General features: G+C 41.1%; 1 protein-coding gene across 1 annotated transcript in view; it reads left to right on the forward strand.

The window, feature by feature from the left end:
• LOC137659068 (protein bicaudal D-like) overlaps positions 1-26,119 on the forward strand; it is a 184,741-nt gene that overhangs the window by 72,264 nt on the left and 86,358 nt on the right. The window contains exon 11 of the mRNA XM_068394157.1: positions 12,494-12,630. Coding sequence (XP_068250258.1) covers positions 12,494-12,630 — 137 coding nt within the window. The remainder of the gene's footprint in view (positions 1-12,493; positions 12,631-26,119) is intronic.

The following is a 26,119-nucleotide window of genomic DNA, read 5'->3' on the forward strand; positions in this document are numbered from 1 at the left end:
CCCCTACTGCTGCTACCTCCGCGGTCATCTAAGGCATCGGAGGCAGCAGCAGGGCCTACCGGAACTGCGTCACAATCGCTCGCCATTCATTCCTATTTCTAGCACGCTCTCTTGCCTCGCTTATATCTATCCTCCTATCACCCAGAGCTTCCTTCACTCCATCCATCCACCCAAACCTTGGCCTTCCTCTAGTACTTCTCCCATCAACTCTTGCATTCATCACCTTCTTTAGCAGACATCCATTTTCCATTCTCTCAACAAGGCCAAACCACCTCAACACATTCATATCCACTCTAGCTGCTAACTCATTTCTTACACCCGTTCTCACTCTCACCACTTCGGTCCTAACCCTATCTACTCGAGATACACCAGCCATACTCCTTAGACACTTCATCTCAAACACATTCAATTTCTGTCTCTCCATCACTTTCATTCCCCACAACTCCGATCCATACATCACAGTTGGTACAATCACTTTCTCATATAGAACTCTCTTTACATTCATGCCCAACCCTCTATAATTATTTCCGAAATTGGTGATAATACTTATCTTTTGAATAAATTTGATATGCCTATGTAAAATTCAGTTCTTTCCATTTCTGGAATACAATCGAATTTCAGATTAATTATATGGTCTGGTTAAAATACCTTGAGAATAAAACATTTCTCCCAGTTACACTATTAGAACTCATTGAAATTGCTAGAAAGCAAGTGGTAGATGGAATTGCTGAGAGTAATTGTAAAATTGATTTGTAAACCCAAGTACAGTATTAGGGATGACTCAACCTGAGCAAAGATGAGCCAAGTTAAAATCACTGGATCTCGTATTGTACATAAATTTTTCCCATAAGCAATGAGTTGTGGCTGGTTAGTTAATTCCAAAAATTAAGCTAACTTAATTGGGTAGGCAGTTTAAGGCTACATATCGTCGGTTGATGTTCCATTGCCTTGCTAAATTTAATTCAAACACTACATTGGTAACAATAATTCAGACTATCATTATAAGCTATCATATTTGGTCATCTTCCATTAAGTCTTTATTTCAAATTGATACTTAATCAGTGTTGAGTGCTTTAACTACAAGAACTAGTACATACTACAGACTTGGCAGAGCATCACCATCTACAATGTCAGTACAAGGCAGCATTATTGATGTAGAAGTTGAAGGTTATAATACTACATACTGCATATGCCAATGCCTTCACCTTTCTGACATATATTGCAGATTTTTTTTATTGAAAATGATTTTGAAAGCAGTTACCGTCCTTCTGGTTATCCGTAAATGTTTAAGTGAAAGCCAAACTTTATTTTCTTGCATAAATGAAGTATTTCATCTTGAATTAAAAACAAAGTCTATGGCACCCATTATGCTGACAAGAAATAGTTGGATACTTTAGCTATATTCAAGGCAACTTTGACAAAGAATGTTAATAGACACTTCTTTGATTTTCTTCAACTTTGAAAAAAGTTATTTTTCTGTGGCTGTTGCATTCAAAGGAATGATATTGTACATACTATACTGCCTCTTTCTTACTCTGATTCTCTGTTCCAATTAATAAAACTCTTTGTTGCTCTTCTCTGTTCTGCTTTTCTAGTTCATTATCCTCTATGTTGCTAGGTGTTCTAACTATTTTTCTCTGCCTTTTTGTTGGCTGACAGAATAATTTCATATCTGCCATGTGGCCTTGAATTACTTGCATGGTCACCTCTACCTACATTTATTGTGTAAGACACTATAATCTATTGATTTCTGTATTTTAACGAAAGGTAAAGATTGAAGCAAAGCAGAGGCTGAAAGAATTACAGACAAGATGATGCCAAAGGTAACAGAGGGCAAGTAAAAGGGTTAGAAAGCAATGTAGCAAGAGTTGAAAGAGCTCTACAAAAAAAACCCTCAGTACCATCTATCTTACAGCATAGCATACTTAGCTGGGAGAGTTGTCCCTAATGTGATGTCGTTTAGTAACTTATTATCATCTGCTAGGCATCAGAATTTTCCTTGCTTCTCTTTCTTTTCTTTAGTCCTATAAGCTTTTTAGGTGAAAAGGTGTGACTAAAATGTAGCAACTCATGGTAAATTGTACAGGTAGCATTATATTCCATGAATGTTGTAACTTAGGTGAGTTAAGGGGACCGTCCGCTATGGTGTTTGACATAACTTTAAAAAGTTGAAAATCATTTTGTTTCTATGTATGCAGAAACATATCGTACATGCTCTTCAGAAGTTTCAGCCAATTATTTTTACAAATAATGAAGATATGGTGGTATTTAATTGATGACGTCATCTTTACTGCGTTGTCTGCGTGACTGAGTTTGACAGAATCGTCTTTGTGTGTTTATTTTTGTATGTATATAGTGATTTTTTCACTTAGTTTCGAAATCTTGTACGTCTGGCAGAGATGGAAGGCATTTGCTGAGAGCAAGCGAACAAAAACTATGATCTACAAGAAAAACAGCTAGAGTTTCCAAAGAGGAATAGAAGTTATAATGCTTGTGTTTGTTTACTTGGTATGTACTGGTATGTACATTGTGTTTTCACAACGTCCTCGTGAACTTTATAGCAAGGCCAATGTTACCTAAGGTCATAGAAAGAACAAAAAGTAAGCAGAGAGCAACATAAAAGAAACAAAAAGAGAGGGAAACAGGAAAAAGAGTACAAAGCTGGAACATTCTAACTAAAACTCTGGCAACAATGAGAGGCCACTGGCAACTCATGACACCCTTATGCCAAGTGTATTAGTAAACTTAGGTTTAAATACTTTCTTTAGGGAGCTTTCATGTAGGAATAAACAATAAAAGTACAAGGTAAGGTTATCATAATAATGATATCTTGATTTTTTAAAGAAAAAAAGTGAAAATTTATAGCAAATGTTTGGAAGCTTATAACTCAAAAACATACTTATTCACACTTAGGTACATTTTTCTCATTTATTGTTCAATTTTAGAGGGAAAGATATCATTGAAAAGAGGAATTATATCCTACACTCTTGTGTAATAGAATTTTGATTTTCCTTTTTCTCCTTTTTTCATGATTATTTTACATCTAGACAAAGAAAATTAAGAAAAAAATCATCAAAAAAAAAAGAAAAAGGAAAATAAAAAATCTGTCACATGATTATTCGATTCATAAAGAAGTTTTGATGGTATGATTTTCAATACAATTGGTGTCATATTAGTTGAGAAAAATGTACCTAAATTTTTTTTAAAATCATGATTGAATAAATCAAAAAGTTTTTGATCAAATAACTCAAAATTTTTATATGATGAAGGTATTATATATGTCTAAAACATGTACAGTATAGAAATTGCATATTTTTAATAATTAGGAGAAAAAATGCATGGCATAGCGGACGGTCCCTTTAATGCAGGAAAATGTAGATAGGGTTTGTGATGAAATTGGAAGGGAATCATTAATGAAATGGGGAATATTAAAGTACCAGGATACTGATTAATGTCTTGGAAAATATTTGAAAATGACCATAAAGGAGGATGTGGACCAGAGGGAATTAATATTAAAGAAATTTCAGAATATTAACTTTGTCTAACCCTATAAGGAAATACTTCATTTAAAAGAATTAAATAATTTTTATACGTGATGCACATGAAGGATGGGGCTTTAAGGTATAAATGAAACCTATTCAGTTATTTGATGTGCAAAAGTGCCTTTATTGAAAGTACAGTATTGCTTGTGTAACATAGAAGACCTTGGTGACTGGTTTCTGTATAGCATAATGTGTAAGTTTTACAAATATATTTGAAATAACTTGAAGTTTCTTCAGTATTTTTTTTTTTTTTTGTGGGGGGGGCAAAGTTTGAAAGTATTTTTGTAGATAAATTTAAACAAGTTATATGCTAAAAGCCAGAATGAAAACACAATGTACGTTTATTAGCCTCTGGTCGTGGTTTAGTACCATCAGTGCACTGTAAGCATTTGCAAAGGTTCTTTGGACATTTCCTATGTCTTTATTACTGCTTCCTGCTTCCAACTTACTGTTAAATCTCATTTAGCTATTGTACTTCTGAGTGCAAGTGAATCACGAAGCAAATTAAGTTTCTTAGCTTTTTAAACTTATGACTAGGTTTACTATGCTTAGAATCTTTTAGTTTACTGCATGCTTGATAGGGTTTCATCTGAACTGAAGCCTCTATTTTCTTCATCATGTCATAGAAATTAGAAAAGAAAAGAAAATAGAGCCAAAGAGGTTTGTTGCCTTCTTGCTTGTGTATTTATGTGGAAGGATATTGTATAGCTAGACAGTGAAAGATGTAAATGGAAGGTTGTTAAAAGGAGAGGAGGCAAGGAAAAGGTGGGCGGAATATTTTGAAAGTTTACTGAATGTTGAGGATAATAGGGAGGCAGATATAATTGCTGTTGCAGGTGTTGAGGTGCCGGTGATGGGAAATGAGAATGAGAGAGAGATTACAAGAGAGGAAGTGAGGAGAGCACTAGATGAAACAAGAGTAGGAAAAGCATCTGGTATGGATGGTGTGAGAGCTGAGATGTTGAAGGAAGGGGGTGTGAGTGTACTTGAATGGTTGGTGAGATTGTTTAATATGTGTTTTGTGTTGTCAGTGGTACCAGTAGATTGGGTTTGTGCATGCATTGTATCACTATATAAGGGTAAGGGAGATGTGCATGAGTGTTGTAATTCAAGGGGTATTAGTTTGTTGAGTGTAGTTGGAAAAGTGTATGGTAGAGTACTGATTAATAGGATTAAGGATAAAAGATAGAATGCAATCTTAGAACTACAGGGTGGTTTTAGAAGAGGTAGGGGTTGTATCAATCAGATTTTTACAGTTAGGCAGATATGCGAGAAATATTTAGCAAAAGGTAAGGATGTGTATGTTGCGTTTATGGATCTGGAGAAAGCGTATGATAGAGTTGATAGGGAAGCAGTGTGGAATGTGATGAGGTTATATGGAGTTGGTGGAAGGTTGTTGCAAGCAGTGAAAAGTTTCTACAAAGGTAGTAAAGCATGTGTTAGGATAGGAAATGAAGTGAGCGATTGGTTTCCGGTGAGAGTGGGGCTGAGACAGGGATGTGTGATGTCGCTGTGGTTGTTTAACTTGTATGTTGATGTAGTGGTGAGAGAGGTGAATGCTCGAGTACTTGGACGAGGATTGAAACTGGTAGACGAGAATGACCATGAATGGGAGGTAAATCAGTTTTTGTTTACGGATGATACTGTACTGGTTGCAGACGTGGAAGAGAAGCTTGACTGATTAGTGACAGAATTTGGAAGGGTGTGTGAGAGAAGGAAGTTGAGAGTTATTGTGGGTAAGAGTAAGGTTATGAGATGTATGAGAAGGGAAGGTGGTGCAAGGTTGAATGTCATGTTGAATGGAGAGTTACTTGAGGAGGTGCATCAGTATAGGTACTTGGGGTCTGTTGTTGCGGCAAATGGTGGAGTGGAAGCAGATGTCGTGAGAGAGTGAATGAAGGATCCAAAGTGTTGGGGGTAGTTAAGGGAGCTGTAAAAAATAGAGGGTTGGGTATGAATGTAAAGAGAGTTCTGTATGAGAAAGTGATTGTACCAACTGTGATGTATGGATCGGAGTTGTGGGGAATGAAAGTGATTGAGAGACAGAAAAATGTGTTTGAGATGAAGTGTCTAAGGAGTATGGCTGGTGTATCTCGAGTAGGTAGGGTTAGGAACGAAGTGGTGAGGGTGAGAACGGGTGTAAGAAATGAGTTAGCAGATAGTGGATATGAATGTGTTGAGATTGTTTGGCCATGTTGAAAGAATGGAAAATGGCTGTCTGCTAAAGAAGGTGATAAATGCAAGAGTTGATGGGAGAAGTACAAGAGGAAGGCCAAGGTTTGGGTTGATGGATGGAGTGAAGAAAGCTCTGGGTGATTGGAGGATAGATGTGAGAGAGGCAAGAGAGCGTGCTAGAAATAGGAATGAATGGCGAGCGATTGTGACGCAGTTCCGGTAGGCCCTGCTGCTTCCTCCGGTGCCTTAGATGACCACGAAGGTAGCAGCAGTAAGGCATTCAGCGTTATGAAGCTTCATCTGTGGTGGATAACGGGGGAGAGTGGGCTGTGGCACCCTAGCAGTACCAGGCGAACTCAGTTGAGTCCCTTGTCAGGCTGGGAGGAATGTAGAGAGGAGAGGTCCCCTTTTTTGTTTCATTTGTTTGATGTCAGCTACCCCCCAAAATTGGGGGAAGTGCTTGGTATATGTATGTATGTATGTAAAAAGTAGGATATGTACAAAACCTTTTTTTATGGCTTCTCAATTTTTAACTGACTGCGTAATGAAGATTTTCATAACTCCATTAATTGTAAATTTATATGGAAACATAATGATATATTTTTGATCCAGATGTTCACTGGTTCTCCAATATTTTATCTATCAGACAAAAAATGGTAGTCTTATCATAGATGTGTCATCTGGATTCTCTAATATGTCCTTCACATACAGTACTTCATTTTTGTGAACTTCTGTTTACTGTCCCTGTCTGTGTTTAATTTTCTAAGGATTGCTATTCCAGCACTTTATGATAATTGTTTTTAATTTGTTCTTAGTCATCATCTGTTTTAGCCTTATTGCAATTTAGTGCAGTCAGTAGTAATAAAAGGGGGAACTTCGTCCGGCGTAAATCCCTCATAGTCATGAACAACGTCTGGCCACAATTTTCTCCAACTTGCATTCAGTGTTTGCTCTTTCATCTCATTAAGAGCTTTCTGAATGTTGGCCAGGCACGTTGCAATGTTATATTCCCGCCAATATCTCTTGAGGCTGAAGTCCTCGTCGCCTTCGTCGATGGAGGAGGTGAGGCCCTCGTGTAGAGGGCCTTGAAGGCCCGAATGACCCCCTGATCCATTGATTTTATGAGGGAAGTGGTGTTGGGGGAAATGAACTCCACTTGGACCCCGTCATAATGGAGATCCGGTGCATATCCTCCTGCACAGTCCATCAAGAGGAGGACCTTGAAGGGCAGCTCATTCTCCGCGAGGTACAGCTTCACGTGTGGGATAAAGCAGTTCACGAACCAGTCGAGTGTGAGGGCTTTAGTTATCCATGTCTTTTTATTACTTATCCATGTCTTTTTATTACTTATCCAGTAGACGGGCAGCAAGGCTTTGTTTTTGTTTTTCAAAGCCTGAGGATTCATTGACTTGTAAATTAAGCCGGGCTTGAACATGAAGCCCGCGGCATTCCCGCACATGAGGAGAGTGACGCGATCTTTGTGGGCCTTGAACCCTGGCTTCTTTACTTCTTCCTTGTAAAGGAATGTCCGGGACAGCATCCACTTCCAGAAGAGGCCAGTCTCATCCATATTGAACACCTGCTCCGGGAGAAAGCTCCCCTCTTTAATTAATTTTGGGAACTCGTCCTCGACATAACAGAGCTGCCTCTTGATTTGCCGAGGTGGCCTCCCCATACAAAGGAATGCTACGAAGGCCAAATCTCCTCTTGAATTTCTCGAACCAGCCCTTGCTGGCAACAAAACCATGTTTTTCTCGTGGGGCAGGATCATCTTCATCGTCGTAATCATCACCTTCATCAACCTCGTTCGATTTTCCTTCAGGAACAAGGCTATCATACAGGGTTTTGGCTTTGGTTCGAATCATGTTGGTATCGGACTAACCTTCTTTTCCCGACAGTCCGATATCCACATTGATAACGCATTCTCCATTTGCACAATCGTCTTATTACGAGGAGTCACTACGCCCTTAGTGTCTGTGGAGAACGTTATTGAGGCAGTTTTACGTATTTTCATTTCATCTTTTTTTATGTAGCGAACCGTCGATTCATTCACTCTGTAAATGCGGGCAAGAGACGCATAGCTACTGCTTGCCTTAAGCATGTCCAATAATTTTACTTTCTCGTTCACCGTCATCATTTTTCTCTTCTTCTTGGATTTACTAGAGGATGTAGTGGGTAGAGGACGTTTAGGAGCCATTTTCAAGGGCGTCACAAGCATTATTTTACACTAAAGAAGCACAAGAAAACAGCTAAAAGTTCCACGCGGCAAGACTAAGCACACAAGCGAAGCGAGAGAAAACAATGAATGCGGTCTCCCTTCGTGGGGTGCACGGCAGGGAGAGATGCTGGGTAAAGTGTCTCGGCAGCTCGGCCAATCAGCTTGCAAGATTCTGGAGCCAAGATGGCCAGCGAATCAGAGAGGTGGATTTTAAGTTGTGCGCCATCTCCGTGTTGATACCTGATGTTCTACTGTACCTCCCTGCCTTCTGCTAGCGCCCGCGTAACTTGCGCACCATTTTTTCTAATTTTTTATGAATATTTTTGAAAATCCGCGTTGCACTGAGGCCGCGAAACCTGAGCCGTGAAATGGCCAGGGATTACTTTACTGTATTATGGTATTCTTACCTTCAAGACAGACAGTAGCGGCTAACAGCGGTGTGTGCGGCGGAAGAGGGAGAAAGAAAGGGGAGGAGAGAGACTTGACGGCAACACGTTCGGTACGCTACACTTTTGTAACACTATGTAACATAACTTAAACTTTAAATTTAACTTAAATGAAATTAGCTTACTGTACACACTTAAGAATAAATGTTAATCTTATGTTACACTAAACTTAATTCTAATTTTGTTTTCATTTTCATTTTTTACTTTTCTTTCGGCTTGGCTCTTTTTGCCTCGCTTTTTGACTTGCTTTCACCTTCACTTTTTGCCGGCCTTTTTAAAAGGAACCTATCTAGGGATGTTTGCTTTTGTCTCCCCTTCAAAATGTTACGAAAATGACATACACAATTGTCGTCACTAAAGGCTAATGCGCGACCACACGCCAACTTGTTCGGATGCCTCTTTTCCATAAAATCAGAAAACTCCTGCCACTTCCGTAACATGTCTCTGATTTCCTTAGTAGAAAGGTGGCCCTCCTCTTCCACCTCCTCCTCGCTACTGAGCTCCTGCAACACCTCCGAATGTTGCATCTCCTGGATTTCGATCAATTCCTGTGTCGTGAGCTCTTCCTGATGCTCCTCGACAAGGTCGTTCACGTCTGCCTCATCTACCTCCAGCCTCATGGACTTTCTAAGAGACACTATTTCATCCACCGCAATAGGTTCGGGTGCATCAGGGTCTGGCGTATCGAACCACAATTTCCTCCATGCTGAATTGAGAGTGTTTTGTGTGACACCCTGCCATACATCATCAATAATTTTTAAGCATTGGACAATATTGAAATGTTCCTTCCAAAAATTCACGAAAAGTGAGATTGGTGTTGTGTGTGACATCGAAGCATTTCTTGAACAAATGATTCGTGTACAGTTTTTTAAAGTTGGAAATTACTTGTTGATCCATGGGCTGGAGAAGTGGCGTGGTGTTGGGCGGGAGATAAAGGACCTTGATAAACATCTACTCATCAAGAATGTCCTCTTCGAGACCACGAGGGTGACCAGGGGTATTGTCGAGGACCAGGAGACATTTCATTGGCAAGCTTTTCTATGCCAAATATTTTTGACTGCCGAACCAAAGCACAGATTAACCCATTCTGTGAAGAAATGCTGCGTAACCCAAGCCTTAGCATTAGCGCGCCACATCACTTGCAGTTTTTCTTTCAAGATCCTTTGGCTCTTGAAAGCACGTGGGTTTTCTGAGTGGTACACCAGCAGTGGCTTGACCTTACAGTCACCGCTGGCATTGGCACACAAGGCTAGAGTTAACCGGTCCTTCATGGGTTTATGGCCCTTTAGTCTCTTCTCCTCTGCTGTGATGAATGTCCTCCTGGTCATCATCTTCCAGAAAAGGCCAGTTTCATCGCAGTTGAACACTTGTTGGGGGATGTATCCTTGTTCTGTGATAACTAAGGTAAAGGTTTTGACGTAGCCCGTCGCGGCTTTCGAGTCGGAACTTGCTGCTTCCCCATGCCTCAACCAAGTGTATCCCAGTCAGTTGTTTTTAATTATCCAACCAGCCATGAATGGCTTTGAAGTTTTCCGCTGGCGTCGAAGTCTCCCCTCTCTCAGTTGCTTGCTTTCCTTTCAAGTAATCGTAGTTTCCGCTGGCCTTTTCACAGATGACTGTCTCGGTCATGCTATCTCCCGCCAACTGTTTCTCCTTTATCTATATTAAAAGAAGCCTCTCCATCTCATCGTGAGTATCACTGTACAGCTTGAAAAGGATGGTTAGTCCTTTGGAAGGCTTGGTGGTCTTTATAGCATCCTTCTGCTTGAGGATGGTACATATTGTTGATGGTACTCCTCTCATATTGGCGAGCCAGCTCGGTCACTCGTACACCACTCTCATGTTTTTCTATTATTTCATGCTTTATCTCGATTGTTATCGTACGCTTTTTCTTTTCACTACCCTTGTTTGCACTCGCTTGCTTTGGACCCATTGCTTATTCATTTAATTCTGTACTGATTAACGCAAAAAACACATAGAAAATGCAAACACTACGGCCGATGCTCGGAGATAACTTTATGCGACGGAGATCCGACGGGAAACAGCCTCTCGCACACTCGGCCACCTAGCAGCCGCATAGGGAACTGTCTCATATCCTCTTATCTCAAATTTGTCTCGTATCTCGGGGCAAAAATTTGCTCAAAACTTTCCTCGTATCTCAAATATCTTGTATGTTGGGACACTTGTATGTCGAGGTAATACTGTACAGTATTAGTATTATTTGTCATAAGAATAAGTCTCTCTCTCTCTCTCTCTCTCTCTCTCTCTCTCTCTCTCTCTCTCTCTCTCTCTCTGTTGATTTTTAATTCACCATTAAATCTTCATATTTCTTTAGACATTATTAGAAAGGATAAAATTAATAATATTAATACGTATTACAAAACCAATACTTGGTAAGATATATGTTGCTGCGAAAGCTAACTTATACATAGATGCGTTCGTTTGTTTGATATGATCGGTGATGAAATTCAAGCAGTGGTTGCGTTTTAATGTTGCGTGTTTAGCAAAACCATGATCAAAATTGTCTTTATTTAATTTACTTTGGATTTTCAAGTATACAACGAAAGCTACCCTATGCAGTGATGGTTTTGTAATTCTTTCAAATTTGACTCCGTTTTCGACCTCGTCTTGTTTGAAGGTTTTCTAATGCCCAGAAATATACAGTATGTTTAGGCTTGTGTAATGTGCAGCTACACTATTTTCAACAATACGCAAAAAACTATTTTTCTGCTGAAATGAGGGTGCGTCTTATGTCTGTTTATGTTGGAAACAGCGCTGCCAACTGGCCAGTTGCGAAAATAATTGAGAAACTGTACCGCCAACCAAGCTGCCCATAGCAAAAATGATGCCGGTTAAGTGATGTTTCCGGATTATAGATTGCCGGATTAGTGATGGTCAACTTGTATTTTGAAATACACAGGTTTCCATTGCTTTTTGTGAGAGTTCAATTTGAATTGAAAATTTTGCTTACTGAAGTTATGTAAATGCTATTGTACATCAATTTATCTATCTATTGTGGCACTTCCCCCAGTTTTTGGGGATAACCACTATCAAGAAAGCAAAACAAAAGGGGACTTTTGAATAATTGGAATGGATATAAAAAAATTGTTTAGAAGTGTCCTTGCCACACTAGTCTGTAACTCGCTTAATAAACGTGAACTTATGCATTATAATATGTCACCCAATCATTCGGTAACTAGAAGAGTAAATTATGAATGCATTTTTGATTTATCAAAATAGACATTTTTCAATACTTTTCAGAACTGCTTATAACTTCAAATGGTTAAATTTTTTTTATTAGTAGATGAGATGGGAAGCTATACATGCTAGTGTATATGTAGCATTTTATGCTTAGTCCATGGATGGGTTTGTTCTTTATGAACTGCAAATTTTGTAGGGTATGCATGTAATTTCGAAATAGTGTTGCCTGTGTCACATCATCGTTCTGTAGTATACAGCATATACTATTCTGTAACAAATGTCACTGCTAAAGTTAACGTACTGTAGCTGCTGTTCCATATTATTGTAATGTGTTGGTGAATGGCAAATATTGTGCATTTCACTCTCTGCATTTATTGAGGGCATTGGAGTTGTTTTTCATTTTCACAAAATGCTGTGTATCTATACTGTATTCCCTTTTTAAATGCAAATTTGCATGTGATGATTGTACTACAGAGAAATTGCATCATTAAATTACTGTAATAAGATGACTTTCCCTGTCTGTGATAGGTTGTATTCCTGTTGCATTGAGATATTCTTTAGATAAATGATAGCAATTTGCAAAGAATAATCTCATTGAATCTAAAAATACACATTTGGAAAGAATGATTTCATTGATTTTAAAAATTCTAATGTGTTACTTATGATTATTGTAAAATAGCTGCAATGGAATACTACCTTTAAGCACCACAAGTTCTCCATTAGGTACCTCATTTGATTTCTGGTCCATGCCCTTCTTTTAGCCTTAATTTGCTTAAGCTTGTGAATGTTTGTGTCCCTTGCCATATTCCTCCTAAATGCCATCCTTTTCCTATCATGTTGATGGGGAGTGCCACTTTGTGATATGCTTATGACAATATTGTGTATATATAAAGCTGATGAACCTATTGCAGTAAAAGGATCGGCTAAACCACATATGAAATCTGCAGGTGACGAGGAAGGTCAAAAGCCATCATCTCCGACTCTAGCAGCATCGCGTTTGGAAGCCCTCAAGGGTAAATTACGCACAGACGTACCCCTCTCTGATTTTGTAAGTAGAATCTTGATGTTTTTTGTTGGTAAGTTTTCAAAGATAATCGTACTGTGCGCTGTGTTATGCCTCACATAAGGAATATTAGGATACTTCTGAATACTGGAATGCAATTTTTTTCTTTAATATAGATTAAATTTATATCATGCTGAGCAAATATATGAACTCCTGACTTCCACTTGCCTTTCAACAACAGTATGATACTACTGTACGTTTTGCTTCAGGAGAGGGACTTGTTTACATTAGTCATCGTTATTATTATTATTAGGTACACTGCAGTACTGTAAATTTGATGTCATTGCTCAAAGGTTCCACTCGAACATAATTTGTCACTTGTTGAAATTTTGGCATTTATTGAAATTCAAGTTGATTGTCCCATGCTCTTAAAGGGATCCTATAGATTTCTGTATGATTGATTCTCAAAAAATTATTCTTTTTAGAATTAATTCATAAACTAGATAAGACGAGAGTTTTACAAATTCTCCTTTGGTATGTGCAGTACAGTATTTTCATCCCTTCTAAATACAATGTAAAGCAAGAAGTATAAGATTTAAATGGTATTATTCAATTTTCCCTAAGTTGAGGTAACATTTACAGTAGACTTACACAGTACAGTAATATAAATTTGACTGATGTAGATCACTAAAAGAAAAACTACTCGCTTAATCTTAGGGGTTTAGTGCTGTTAGTGGCCCTCATGCATTGTACTGTAGGTAATACTTTTAAGGGTCTTACCAGCTTTCTTTGGGCCCAAGCTTCAATTTTTTTATATCCTTATGCAGTACTTTACTTCCATTTTCTCTTCCTTCCCTCTTGGTGTGCAGCTTTTTTTCATTTTTACTTTGTAGTGTAACTGCTGTGTGTTTTCTCTTGCACTTTGGCATTGAATGGCCAGCCTGAGAAGTCCCAGTGCCAGTCTGTAGCCCAAATTCATGAATTCAATCCTTTTCTGTCAAATTCAAAGGACTTAACCGTATGGATCTTTGATATCGTATTTAATTTTTACAGCCTCTCTACACCATGTCTCTTAGTACTGTAACTTAATTTATTATATCTTCCCAGTTCAACAATTGGTTTTATGAATTTCAAACCAAATCACAGTAAACCAAAGAAACATTTGGTAACTCCCTAATATAGCAAGTAATATCCTTGACAGAAAACTTGAATGTTACCAAGTGACATGATAATGTACTGTACATTAACAGTATTCTTTTGATAATGTATACTGTACTAAATTAAAATAAATGCTACTGTCTTCCAACTTTAAGAATAGAAATATATGCAATGTATTTTTGTTGCATTATTCAGTCGCGGATGTCTCCTTATGTTAACGTGTTATGTATCAAAATTCATGTATGTAACTTTACATCTGACTTCTTGACTACATGTTCATTTTATAATTATTTTTAACATAGATTTTAAGTTTTTCATATTCTTTATTCTCTTTATTCCATCTAGTACCAACTATGTGTAACATTCAATATTGCTAATTGAAGAGCAAATCCCTTAGACAAGCCTCACAAGAGCTTGGTGGTCTCAAACTACTTTAACATAAATGAGTAAATGAACTCCAGTGTTATCTTTGGTGTCATTTACTCATCTTAAAATCATACTGATTTAGCTTTCTCCTCATGGATTATCAGTCTCCCTTTCGGACATTGTAAACCTGCTTATGTGATGTGCACATCTCAGAGAGAAAGTACCTCTGATATTTTGAAGAGTGATAGGCCTTATGTTAGGCATACTTTAGGCAATCCTTGAATGTAGTAAGGCAGTTCCTTTTATGTTGCAACAGTTCCTTTTATGTTGCAAGGTTAAGTTCACTTGAATGAAACAGGAAACTTGTAGTTAAATATTTTGTTTTTATATCCATGAATGGCAAACATGGATTCATCAAACAATAATAAAGAAGCATATTTAAATAGCTATACACAACTGCCACGATATATCAGAATTTAGAGCCTCATGACTGCATAGTGCATGAGAACATAGGTGTAGTTGTAGTTATCTGCTATAAAACCTTTCTCTCCATATCTTAGTTTGATTTTCATAATGATGAAAATGTCAATTTGTAATACTGTAAATCGTGGATAAAACTAAACAATCCTCATACTTTTTTCATTTTGTAAAGTTTATTGGATAGTCATTAATATAGCGCCATTTCACATAAGTTCAGCAAGAGCATTAGAAATGTGTAAATCCCTCTAGCAGCTACTCTCACCTGTAAAATTAGTATATCTTAGCAATCCATGTTTGCCAACGGTTATACTCGTGCAAGCAGATGAGCAACTTGGTGGTGTAATGAGAGCTTTGGGTGTGGAGGAAATGCCCTCCTAAATCTCGATAAAGTCACTGGCAGCAGGGCAACGGATGGCTTTAAGGCGATGGACAAATGGTCTCCTCGGCTTCTACTCCTGATGCCTGGTGGTTGATCTTACTAGATTTAGTATGGACCGGCAGGGGTCACATGCGTTAGTTAGTCACTGCACATCACAAGGGACTGGCTATCCTTTGATGTATCTAGCCAATGAATCCTCTATGGATTTAGTCAGTCATGGGTAGAGAAGATGAAAAAATGGCTGCCAGTCCCGGGCGTAGTGGGGTGCTAAGAATCTCCTGGTTTATAAACATTAAAGAAAAATGGAAAATAGGTAATTGGAATGTTAGAACCGTGATTCAGATTGGGAAGTTACAGCAAGTAGAGAGTGAATTTATGAAATATAGCTTGGATATCTTAGCCCTAAGTGAAACACATTGTAAGGGGATTGGTAAGAAAACTTTAGACCAAAGGAATATATATATTTACTGAGGAAGATCAGATGGAGTTGGAAGAGAAGGGGTAGGAATGACGATGACACCAAGAGCAGAAAAGGCATCAACCAAGTGAAGAGCTGTAAATAGTAGATTGTTACTAGCAAAGTTCAAATCAAAGCAGTGCAATATGAGAATTATAGTTTGCTATGCCCCAACAAGTGATTCCCCTGAAGAAAGGAAATATGAATACTATGAAGAACTGCAGAGGATAATAGATGAGTTCCCTGAGAGAGATATGAAAATTGTGATTGGCAATTTCAATGCTAAAGTTGGAAGAAATAATCGAGGGATAGAGAATGTGATGGGTGTCGAGGGTCTTGGCAAAGTTGCAAATAAAAATGGAGCACATTTCATAAGTTTCTGTTCAGCAAACAATCTTGTCATTGGAGGTACTCTGTTCCAACATAAGAACATCCACAAATTTACATGGATTTCGCCATGTGGCAATTACAAAAATCAGATAGATCACATTGCCATTAATAGAGAGAGAAGGAGGACTCTGAGAAACGTAAGAAGTTATAGAGGTACAGATATTGGTAGTGATCACCAGCTCCTCATTGCCACACTGAAATTAAAACTGAAAGCACCCAACAGAAAGATAGATAAAATACCTAGGTTTGATACAACTAAGCTTTTAGAGGAAGAGTACAGAGAAACATTTGCAATTTAATGTAGGAATCGATTTGCAGTCTTAGAGACTTTAAGAGGTGAAGAACAGACAATTAATGAAGAATAGTGTGATATTAAGAACATATATCAGTCAGTTGGTAGTGAAGTCTTGGGACAAACAGTTACAAGGAGAAAGCCATGGATATTGAATGATACTTGGGATACTATAAAAGGGAGACAAAGACAGAAATTGATTCTTGAAATTTTTCGAGGAATTAATGATAATTACAAGGTGGAGCATGCTAAGTATTCCAGTATTAACAGCGAGGTCAAAAGAAAAGCCAGGAATAACTGGAGAGAGTATTTAGACAGTAAAGCAGATGAGGCCGACAAAGCAATGTATTCAGGAAGTGGCTATGGTGTGAGATTTGCTCATAGAATTATTAATGAAATCTTCACTGGGGCAAAGTTGCTCATAGAATTATTAATGAAATTTCACTGGGGCAAAGAAGAAGAAGCATATACCCATCAAAAAGAGAGATAGCTCTGTTAAAGCTACAGAAGATGAAGAAAGACAATGCTGGATGGAATACTTTAGTGATGTTATGAATAGGTTTGTGCATGTATTGTACCACTATATAAGGGTAAGGGAGATGTGCATGAGTGTTGTAATTCAAGAGGTATTAGTTTGTTAAGCGTAGTTGGAAAAGTGTATGGTAGAGTATTGATTAATAGGATCAAGGATAAAACAGAGAATGCAATCTTAGAAATACAGGGTGGTTTTAGAAGAGGTAGGGGTTGTATGAACCAGATTTTTACAGTCAGGCAGATATGCGAGAAATATTTAGCAAAAGGTAAGGAGGTGTATGTTGCGTTTATGGATCTGGAGAAAGCGTTTGATAGAGTTGATAGGGAAGCAATGTGGAATGTGATGAGGTTATATGGAGTTGGTGGAAGGTTGTTGCAAGCAGTGAAAAGTTTCTACAAAGGTAGTAAAGCATGTGTTAGGATAGGAAATGAAGTGAGTGATTGGTTTCTGGTGAGAGTGGGGCTGAGACAGGGATGTGTGATGTCGCCGTGGTTGTTTAACTTGTATGTTGATGGAGTGGTGAGAGAGGTGAATGCTCGAGTGCTTGGACGAGGATTAAAACTGGTAGACGAGAATGACCATGAATGGGAGGTAAATCAGTTGTTGTTTGCGGATGATACTGTACTGGTTGCAGACACAGAAGAGAAGCTTGGCCGATTAGTGACAGAATTTGGAAGAGTGTGTGAGAGAAGGAAGTTTTAGAAGAGGTAGGGGTTGTATGAACCAGATTTTTACAGTTAGGCAGATATGCGAGAAATATTTAGCAAAAGGTAAGGAGGTGTATGTTGCGTTTATGGATCTGGAGAAAGCGTTTGATAGAGTTGATAGGGAAGCAATGTGGAATGTGATGAGGTTATATGGAGTTGGTGGAAGGTTGTTGCAAGCAGTGAAAAGTTTCTACAAAGGTAGTAAAGCATGTGTTAGGATAGGAAATGAAGTGAGTGATTGGTTTCTGGTGAGAGTGGGGCTGAGACAGGGATGTGTGATGTCGCCGTGGTTGTTTAACTTGTATGTTGATGGAGTGGTGAGAGAGGTGAATGCTCGAGTGCTTGGACGAGGATTAAAACTGGTAGACGAGAATGACCATGAATGGGAGGTAAATCAGTTGTTGTTTGCGGATGATACTGTACTGGTTGCAGACACAGAAGAGAAGCTTGGCCGATTAGTGACAGAATTTGGAAGAGTGTGTGAGAGAAGGAAGTTTTAGAAGAGGTAGGGGTTGTATGAACCAGATTTTTACAGTTAGGCAGATATGCGAGAAATATTTAGCAAAAGGTAAGGAGGTGTATGTTGCGTTTATGGATCTGGAGAAAGCGTTTGATAGAGTTGATAGGGAAGCAATGTGGAATGTGATGAGGTTATATGGAGTTGGTGGAAGGTTGTTGCAAGCAGTGAAAAGTTTCTACAAAGGTAGTAAAGCATGTGTTAGGATAGGAAATGAAGTGAGTGATTGGTTTCTGGTGAGAGTGGGGCTGAGACAGGGATGTGTGATGTCGCCGTGGTTGTTTAACTTGTATGTTGATGGAGTGGTGAGAGAGGTGAATGCTCGAGTGCTTGGACGAGGATTAAAACTGGTAGACGAGAATGACCATGAATGGGAGGTAAATCAGTTGTTGTTTGCGGATGATACTGTACTGGTTGCAGACACAGAAGAGAAGCTTGGCCGATTAGTGACAGAATTTGGAAGTGTGTGTGAGAGAAGGAAGTTGAGAGTTAATGTGGGTAAGAGTAAGGTTATGAGATGTACGAGACGGGAAGGTGGTGCAAGGTTGAATGTCATGTTGAATGGAGAGTTACTTGAGGAGGTGGATCAGTTTAAGTACTTGGGGTCTGTTGTTGCAGCAAATGGTGGAGTGGAAGCAGATGTACGTCAGAGAGTGAATGAAGGTTGCAAAGTGTTGGGGGCAGTTAAGGGAGTAGTAAAAAATAGAGGGTTGGGCATGAATGTAAAGAGAGTTCTATATGAGAAAGTGATTGTACCAACTGTGATGTATGGATCGGAGTTGTGGGGAATGAAAGTGACGGAGAGACAGAAATTGAATGTGTTTGAGATGAAGTGTCTAAGGAGTATGGCTGGTGTATCTCGAGTAGATAGGGTTAGGAACGAAGTGGTGAGAGTGAGAACGGGTGTAAGAAATGAGTTAGCAGCTAGAGTGGATATGAATGTGTTGAGGTGGTTTGGCCATGTTGAGTGAATGGAAAATGGATGTTTGCTAAAGAAGGTGATGAATGCAAGAGTTGATGGGAGAAGTACTAGAGGAAGGCCAAGGTTTGGGTGGATGGATGGAGTGAAGGAAGCTCTGGGTGATAAGAGGATAGATGTGAGCGAGGCAAGAGAGCGTGCTAGAAATAGGAATGAATGGCGAGCGATTGTGACGCAGTTCCGGTAGGCCCTGCTGCTGCCTCCGATGCCTTAGATGACCGCGGAGGTAGCAGCAGTAGGGGATTCAGCATTATGAAGCTTCATCTGTGGTGGATAATGTGGGAGAGTGGGCTGTGACACCCTAGCAGTACCAGCTGAACTCAGTTGAGTCCCTTGTTAGGCTGGGAGGAACGTAGAGAGTAGAGGTCCCCTTTTTGTTTTTGTTTCTTTGTTGATGTCGGATACCCCCCAAAATTGGGGGAAGTGCCATGGTATATGTATGTATGTATGTATGAATAGGACATATAAAGGGAATACTTTGATTGGTATGCCTGAAGCTGATGAAGACCTTGATGTGCCCATGAATGAATTCAGTGTGTTTGAAGTTGAAGCTATCCTCAAAAAACTAAGGAGATGGAAAGCCCTTGGATACGATGGAATAACTGCAGAGATGATACTGGCCGAAAATGAAGTGACTCCCTGACCACTTACAAGATTATTTTGTAGAATGTGGCATTGAGAGGCAAAACCTGATGAATTGGAGTTAGGAGTTTTGGAGAAAATAGCTAAAAAGGGAGACCTGACTGATTGCAATAATTACAGAGGCATAACACTTATGTCAGTTATGAAAATATATAGTATGCTTATTCTTGAGTGACTGGAGAGAAAGATTGATGAAAAGCTGAGAGATGAACAAGCAGATTTTAGAAAAGATAGAAGTTGCACTGACCAAATTTTCATTTTGAGATTTGTACAGCATTGCATAGAATATCGAAATCCCCTTTTGATGGTATTTGTGGACTGAAAAAGCCTTTGATAGTGTGCACCGGCCAATTTTGTGGAGAATCCTACTACGTCATTATGGAATTCCTCTTCAATATGTAAATTTGATTTGTCTGTACATGAGCATAGCAAGTGCAAAGTTAATGTTAATGGAGTCTTGTCAAGTGAGTTTCCAGTGAACAGCTGAGTACTCCAAGGGAATGTGTTGTCACCTACTTTGTTTATCCTTATCATGGACTTTGTAATGAGTAGAACAGTCAGAGATGGTGGAGAAGGATTGGACTGGATTGGTGATAGGAAGTTAGCAGACATAGAGTATGCTGATGATGGTGTCCTTATTAGCAGAACACCACAGGATTTGCAATGCTTGCTTACCAGAATGCATGAAATATCACACGAGGTGGGGCTGAAGATAAATAGATGAAAGACAGATGATGATGAGAACAGAGTATGCAATGGAAGATTAAATATCATTGGAAGGAGAAAGGATTAATGAGGTAGAATAAGTATTTAGGAACTATGATCTCCAATACAGGGTATTTAGAATTAGAGTTTAGTGAAAGATTGAAAATAGCAAATCAGATAATGGCTAGGTTAAGTAAAATTTGGAAATCAAATCGCTTAAAATTTCATATAAAAATCAGACTAGATATCAGTTTAGTGAGATTGGTGTTACTCTATGAACATGAGTCATGGTATGACAATGAAATAATCTTCAATAGATTTAGTAGATTTGAGAATAAATCCCTCAGAAGGATATTGGGAGTTAAATGGCAGGACAGGATTAGAAATGAAACTATGAGAGATTACTCGAGTACCCTAAGTAGATGAGGTCATGATGAGGGGCAGATGGAGATGGTTTGAGCATGCTCTTCGCACTCTCCAAGAGAGATTAGTTCACCAAACGTTTAACTGGGCTCCACAAGGCACTAGAAGAGTTGGGAGACCCAGGCCTACATGGCTTAGGACTATAAAGCGCGAAGTAGGAGATGATGAATGGAGAAGTATTGAATTAGAAGCTCAAAACAGAAACGACTGGCGGAATCTAACAGGCCCTTTGTGTTAATAGGGATAGGAGGAGATGATGATGATGGTAAACATTATGGGCGTTATGTTTATAGACAAATACTTATCAAAAATACTTTTTTCAATATTTAACTTAGCCGGTGAATATAATAGCTGCAACTCTGTTGCTCGACAGAAAACTCTAAGGAAAAAATTCGCCAGCGATCGCTATACAGGTTGCGGGTGTGCCCAACAGCGCCATCTGTCGTCCAAGTACCCAGTACTCAATGTAAACAAAGAACTCAATTTTCTCTCTGTCGTGCTACCGGCAAGACCTACTAATTCGCTGTTGCTAACTGGATTTGTTTTCACAACTATTTGGTGAAGTACACTATTCTAGTTTTGAGCTTTCGCTGTGCAGGCTTTCTCTTCAAAAATCCTTGCATTCTTTTTTTGATTACGGATTATTTGTTGATGACTTTGGATAGTTTTTGAATTCCCCTTTGACCAATTCAAAATGGCTGACCCTTCTCAAGTCCCAAAATTTAGGAAGTGTAATTCTAGGGACTGTTCAAGGCGTCTTCCGAAGGCCTCTATCGACCCTCACACTGTTTGTTCCAATTGTCGGGATAAAACCTGTCAATTGGAAGATCGATGTGAGGAGTGCGTTGGGCTTTCGGAATTCGATTTTATCGAATTCCAAAAATATACGCGTAGGCTAGAGAGAGATAGAGTTAGGAGAAGTTCCTCTCGATCTATTGACATTTCCTCTCCTCATGCCCCACAACCTATTCCTTCCCCTGTAGTGATTGCTCCTAAACCCCCTTCTGGCACTCAGGAACCTTCGATGGCTGATATGATGCGTGCCTTCCAAGCTCTGGGTGAGAGAGTTGAGTCACTGGCTAGTGACCGTAATCAGCTCATGGCAGATGTCAAGGAGCTGAAGTGTAAAAGTGCAGTGGGAAGTGACAAAGTGAGTGATAGTGTTGTGGATAGTGTTGCGCTTGAGGGTTCGTCTGTTCGTGCCTATCGTCCTCCTAGTCCGGGACCTCTTGCAAGCTCCCAAGTCCAGGGGAGAAGCAATGTCGTACGACAAATGGGTTCGAGAGGCTTTAATCAGCGAACAGACGTTCCCTCTGTGGTTTCGGGCGTATCTACCCAAGATCGCCCCCACCACACAAAGACGAGAGAGCCCATTTATACCTCGTCTGCGGAAGAGGTTTCTCGCAAGAAACCATGGACCAAGGTCTCACGACCGTTGAAGCGCAAGTCGGTCCCTTCCGCGCAAGTCCAACGGCCCAGTTGTAGCCACTGGGTCAGTTCGGACTCGCTGCAGTCATCAGATGACTGCTCACCTCCTAAGAGAGGTAAAGCGGTACCGCCTCAGACAGTTACACCGTCTGTCGCCGCACCTGCTCCTGCAGACCCTAAGTGGTCTTTGCTGCAGAGCATGCAGTCCCAATTAACGTCTCTGATGCAGGACTTGCGTGCGGAGAAGGTTGCTGCTGCACCAGCTAGTACAGCCTCTTGCCTACAACCAATCACACACTCGGTTGTGCGTCCTGTGGACGCTGAGGCGACCTTCTTGCGCACTCCAGTTGAGAGAGTTCCGCCACCCATGGTTCCAGTGTGCCCTGCCAGCCGCATGTTGACGTTCAGCGACGCACGGAGCCTTCCGTTGACGTTCGTGAGGTACAACAACCGTCAGAGTTGTTTTGTTTTGACGCGGTGCGTCAACCTCCGCAACCCAGTGTGGTTGCCACTGCTCACCCACATCAGTCTAGACAGTCTGGAGTAGACGCTGTGCGTCCCCGCGCTGCTATGGTTGTTGCCAGCTCACAGACTGGGCAACAGTTCCATGACGTTGCGTCCGGCTCAGTCACGCATGCACCCGTGCGACCGGACTCAGCTAACCAGCCGTTACCTACTCCATTGCCGCTTCCTCCTCAATACTCGGATGATGGTCTTTCTGATGATGATGGTGCTGCACACGTAGATGAACCACATTCGGATCTTGACGAGCCTAAGTCTACGCAACCCTCTTTGGACTTTAGGAAGGTTTTAGCACTGTTCAAAGAGATGTTTCCGGACCAGTTTGTGTCTGTGGCTCCGCGCTCTCCTCCGTCAGAGTTTGTTTTAGGTATGCCGTCATCCTCGCCTGCCTTTACTAGACTCGTCCTCGCACGCTCGTCCAAGAGAGCTTTACGAGTGATAGGAGAATGGATGCAGTCCAAAAAGAGTCTAGGGAAGACAGCCTTTACGTTTCCCCCTGCTAGACTTTCTTCTAGATCGAGCGTCTGGTATGCCACGGGAGAAGTTCTCGGCTTGGGAGTTCCTGCCTCTGCCCAGGGCGACTTCTCAAGTCTTGTAGACTCTCCCCGCCGGCTAGCCATGAGACGCTCTAAGATATGTTGGTCATCTTCGGACCTGGACCACCTTTTGAAAGGGATATTTAGAGCCTTCGTGGTCTTCAACTTTTTAGACTGGTGTCTGGGAGCTCTAAGCAGGAAGATCTCTCCGACAGAGAAGGAGACTTCATTGCTCATCATGTCCTGCATGGACAAGGCCGTACGTGACGGATCTAATGAGCTTGCTGCATCTTTCGTGTCCGGAGTCCTCGAAGCGTGAGAACCTTTGCTCTTTCCTGTCAGCTGGAGTTACACCTTGCCAAAGATCCGAACTTCTGTTTGCTCCTCTTTCCAAGTGCCTCTTTCCAGAGGACTTGATTAAGGAGATTGCTGCTTCTTTGATACAGAAGGATACTCATGATCTGGTTGCGTCCTCTGCTCGCAAAGCCACCCCTTTGCCTACCTTGTCAGCTAGACCAAGGATGGACACTCCAGCGTCCCGATTTATTCCGCCCTTTCGTGGCAGAGCCTCCAGCAGAGGAGGTGCTCGTGCCGAAGGGAGACGTGGAAAGAAGAAAGGAACCAAGTCCTTTAAAGGCAGAGTCTGACTGCCACCTTCTTCAGACAGCAGTGGGAGCCAGACTCAAGAACTTCTGGCAGACCTGGGAGAAGAGAGGCGCAGATGCACAATCTGTGAAGTTGCTCAGAGAGGGGTACAAGATCCCGTTTGTACGAAAACCCCCTCTAGCAACATCTCCCATCGATCTCTCCCCCAGGTACAGAGAGGAAGACAAGAGACGAGCATTGAAACAGGAAGTGTCTCTCTTACTAGAAAAGGGAGCGGTAGTCAAAGTCCTGGACCATCAAACCCCGGGCTTCTACAACCGTCTCTTCTTAGTGGCAAAGAAGACAGGAGGGTGGAGGCCGGTGCTAGACGTCAGTGCGCTGAATGTCTTTGTCACAAAGCAGACGTTCTCCATGGAGACCACAAAGTCGGTTCTAGCAGCGGTCAGAAGGGAAGACTGGATGGTCTCGTTAGACCTAAGGGACGCCTACTTCCACGTCCCCATCCACCCGGACTCCCGACCTTTTCTGAGATTCGTTTACGAAAAGGTTGTCTACCAGTTTCAAGCCCTGTGCTTTGGCCTAAGCACAGCTCCTCTTGTGTTTACGAGGCTGATGAGGAATGTAGCCAAATTCCTTCATTTAGCGGATATCCGAGCCTCCCTCTACTTGGACGACTGGCTTCTCAGAGCTTCTTCCAGTCGTCGCTGTCTGAAGGATCTAAAGTGGACTCTAGATCTGACCAAGGAATTGGGTCTCCTTGTCAATATGGAAAAGTCTCAAGTGGTCCCATCCCAAACTATTGTGTATTTAGGGATGGAGATTCACAGTCTAGCTTTTCGGGCTTTTCCGTGGGCCCCCAGAACAAGCCAAGCCCTGTTATGCATCCAGAACATGCTGAAGAAGGAACGATGTTCAGTCAGGCAGTGGATGAGTCTGATAGGGACGCTATCATCCCTGGAACAGTTCGTAGCATTAGGAAGACTACACCTCCGTCCTCTTCAATATCACCTAGCATTTCACTGGAAAAAGGACAAGACGCTAGAAGCGGTCTCGATTCCCATTTCCGAGAAGATGAAGTCTTGCCTGACATGGTGGAAGGACAGTATCAACCTCAGAGAGGGTCTGCCCCTGGCTGTTCAGACTCCCAACCACGTTCTCTTCTCGGACGCATCGGACGTAGGCTGGGGCGCGACATTAGACGGTCGGGAATGCTCGGGAATATGGAACTCGAGTCAAAGGACAATGCATATCAACTGCAAGGAGCTACTGGCAGTACATCTGGCCTTGAAAAGCTTCAGGTCTCTCCTTCAAGGCAAAGTGGTGGAGGTGAACTCGGACAACACCACGGCTTTGGCGTACATCTCCAAGCAAGGAGGGACCCACTCACTGACGCTGTACGAGATCGCAAGGGACCTCCTCACCTGGTCAAAAGGTCTAAACATATCGCTACTTACGAGGTTCATCCAAGGCAACTTGAATGTCATGGCAGATTGCCTCAGTCGGAAGGGACAAATTCTTCCAACAGAATGGACCCTCCACAAGGATGTATGCAAGAGTCTTTGGGCCACCTGGGGCCAGCCGACCATAGATCTCTTCGCAACCTCGATGACCAAGAGGCTCCCAATTTATTGCTGTCCAATCCCGGACCCAGCAGCAGTTCATATAGATGCCTTTCTCCTAGATTGGTCTCATCTAGATCTATATGCATTCCCTCCGTTCAAGATTGTCAACAAGGTACTGCAGAAGTTCGCCTCTCACGAAGGGACAAGGTTGACGCTAGTTGCTCCCCTCTGGCCCGCGAGAGAATGGTTCACCGAGGTACTTCGATGGCTAGTAGACGTTCCCAGAACACTTCCCCTAAGGGTGGACCTTCTACGTCAGCCACACGTAAAGAAGGTACACCAAGGCCTCCACGCTCTTCGTCTGACTGCCTTCAGACTATCGAAAGACTCTCGAGAGCTAGAGGCTTTTCGAAGGAGGCAGCCAGAGCGATTGCTAGAGCAAGGAGAACATCCACCCTTAGAGTCTACCAATCGAAGTGGGAAGTCTTCCGAAACTGGTGCAAGTCAGTATCAGTATCCTCGACCAGTACCTCTGTAACTCAAATAGCTGACTTCCTCTTATATCTGAGGAAAGAACGATCTCTTTCAGCTCCCACTATCAAGGGTTACAGAAGCATGTTGGCATCAGTCTTCCGTCACAGAGGCTTAGATCTTTCCAACAATAAAGATCTACAGGACCTCCTTAAGTCTTTTGAGACCACGAAGGAGCGTCGTTTGGTTACACCTGGTTGGAATTTAGACGTGGTACTAAGATTCCTCATGTCAGACAGGTTCGAGCCGCTACAATCAGCCTCCCTGAAAGATCTCACCTTAAAGACACTTTTCCTGGTTTGCCTAGCCACAGCTAAAA

Source organism: Palaemon carinicauda, chromosome 19 (assembly GCF_036898095.1).
Source record: "Palaemon carinicauda isolate YSFRI2023 chromosome 19, ASM3689809v2, whole genome shotgun sequence".
Taxonomy (NCBI): domain Eukaryota; kingdom Metazoa; phylum Arthropoda; class Malacostraca; order Decapoda; family Palaemonidae; genus Palaemon; species Palaemon carinicauda.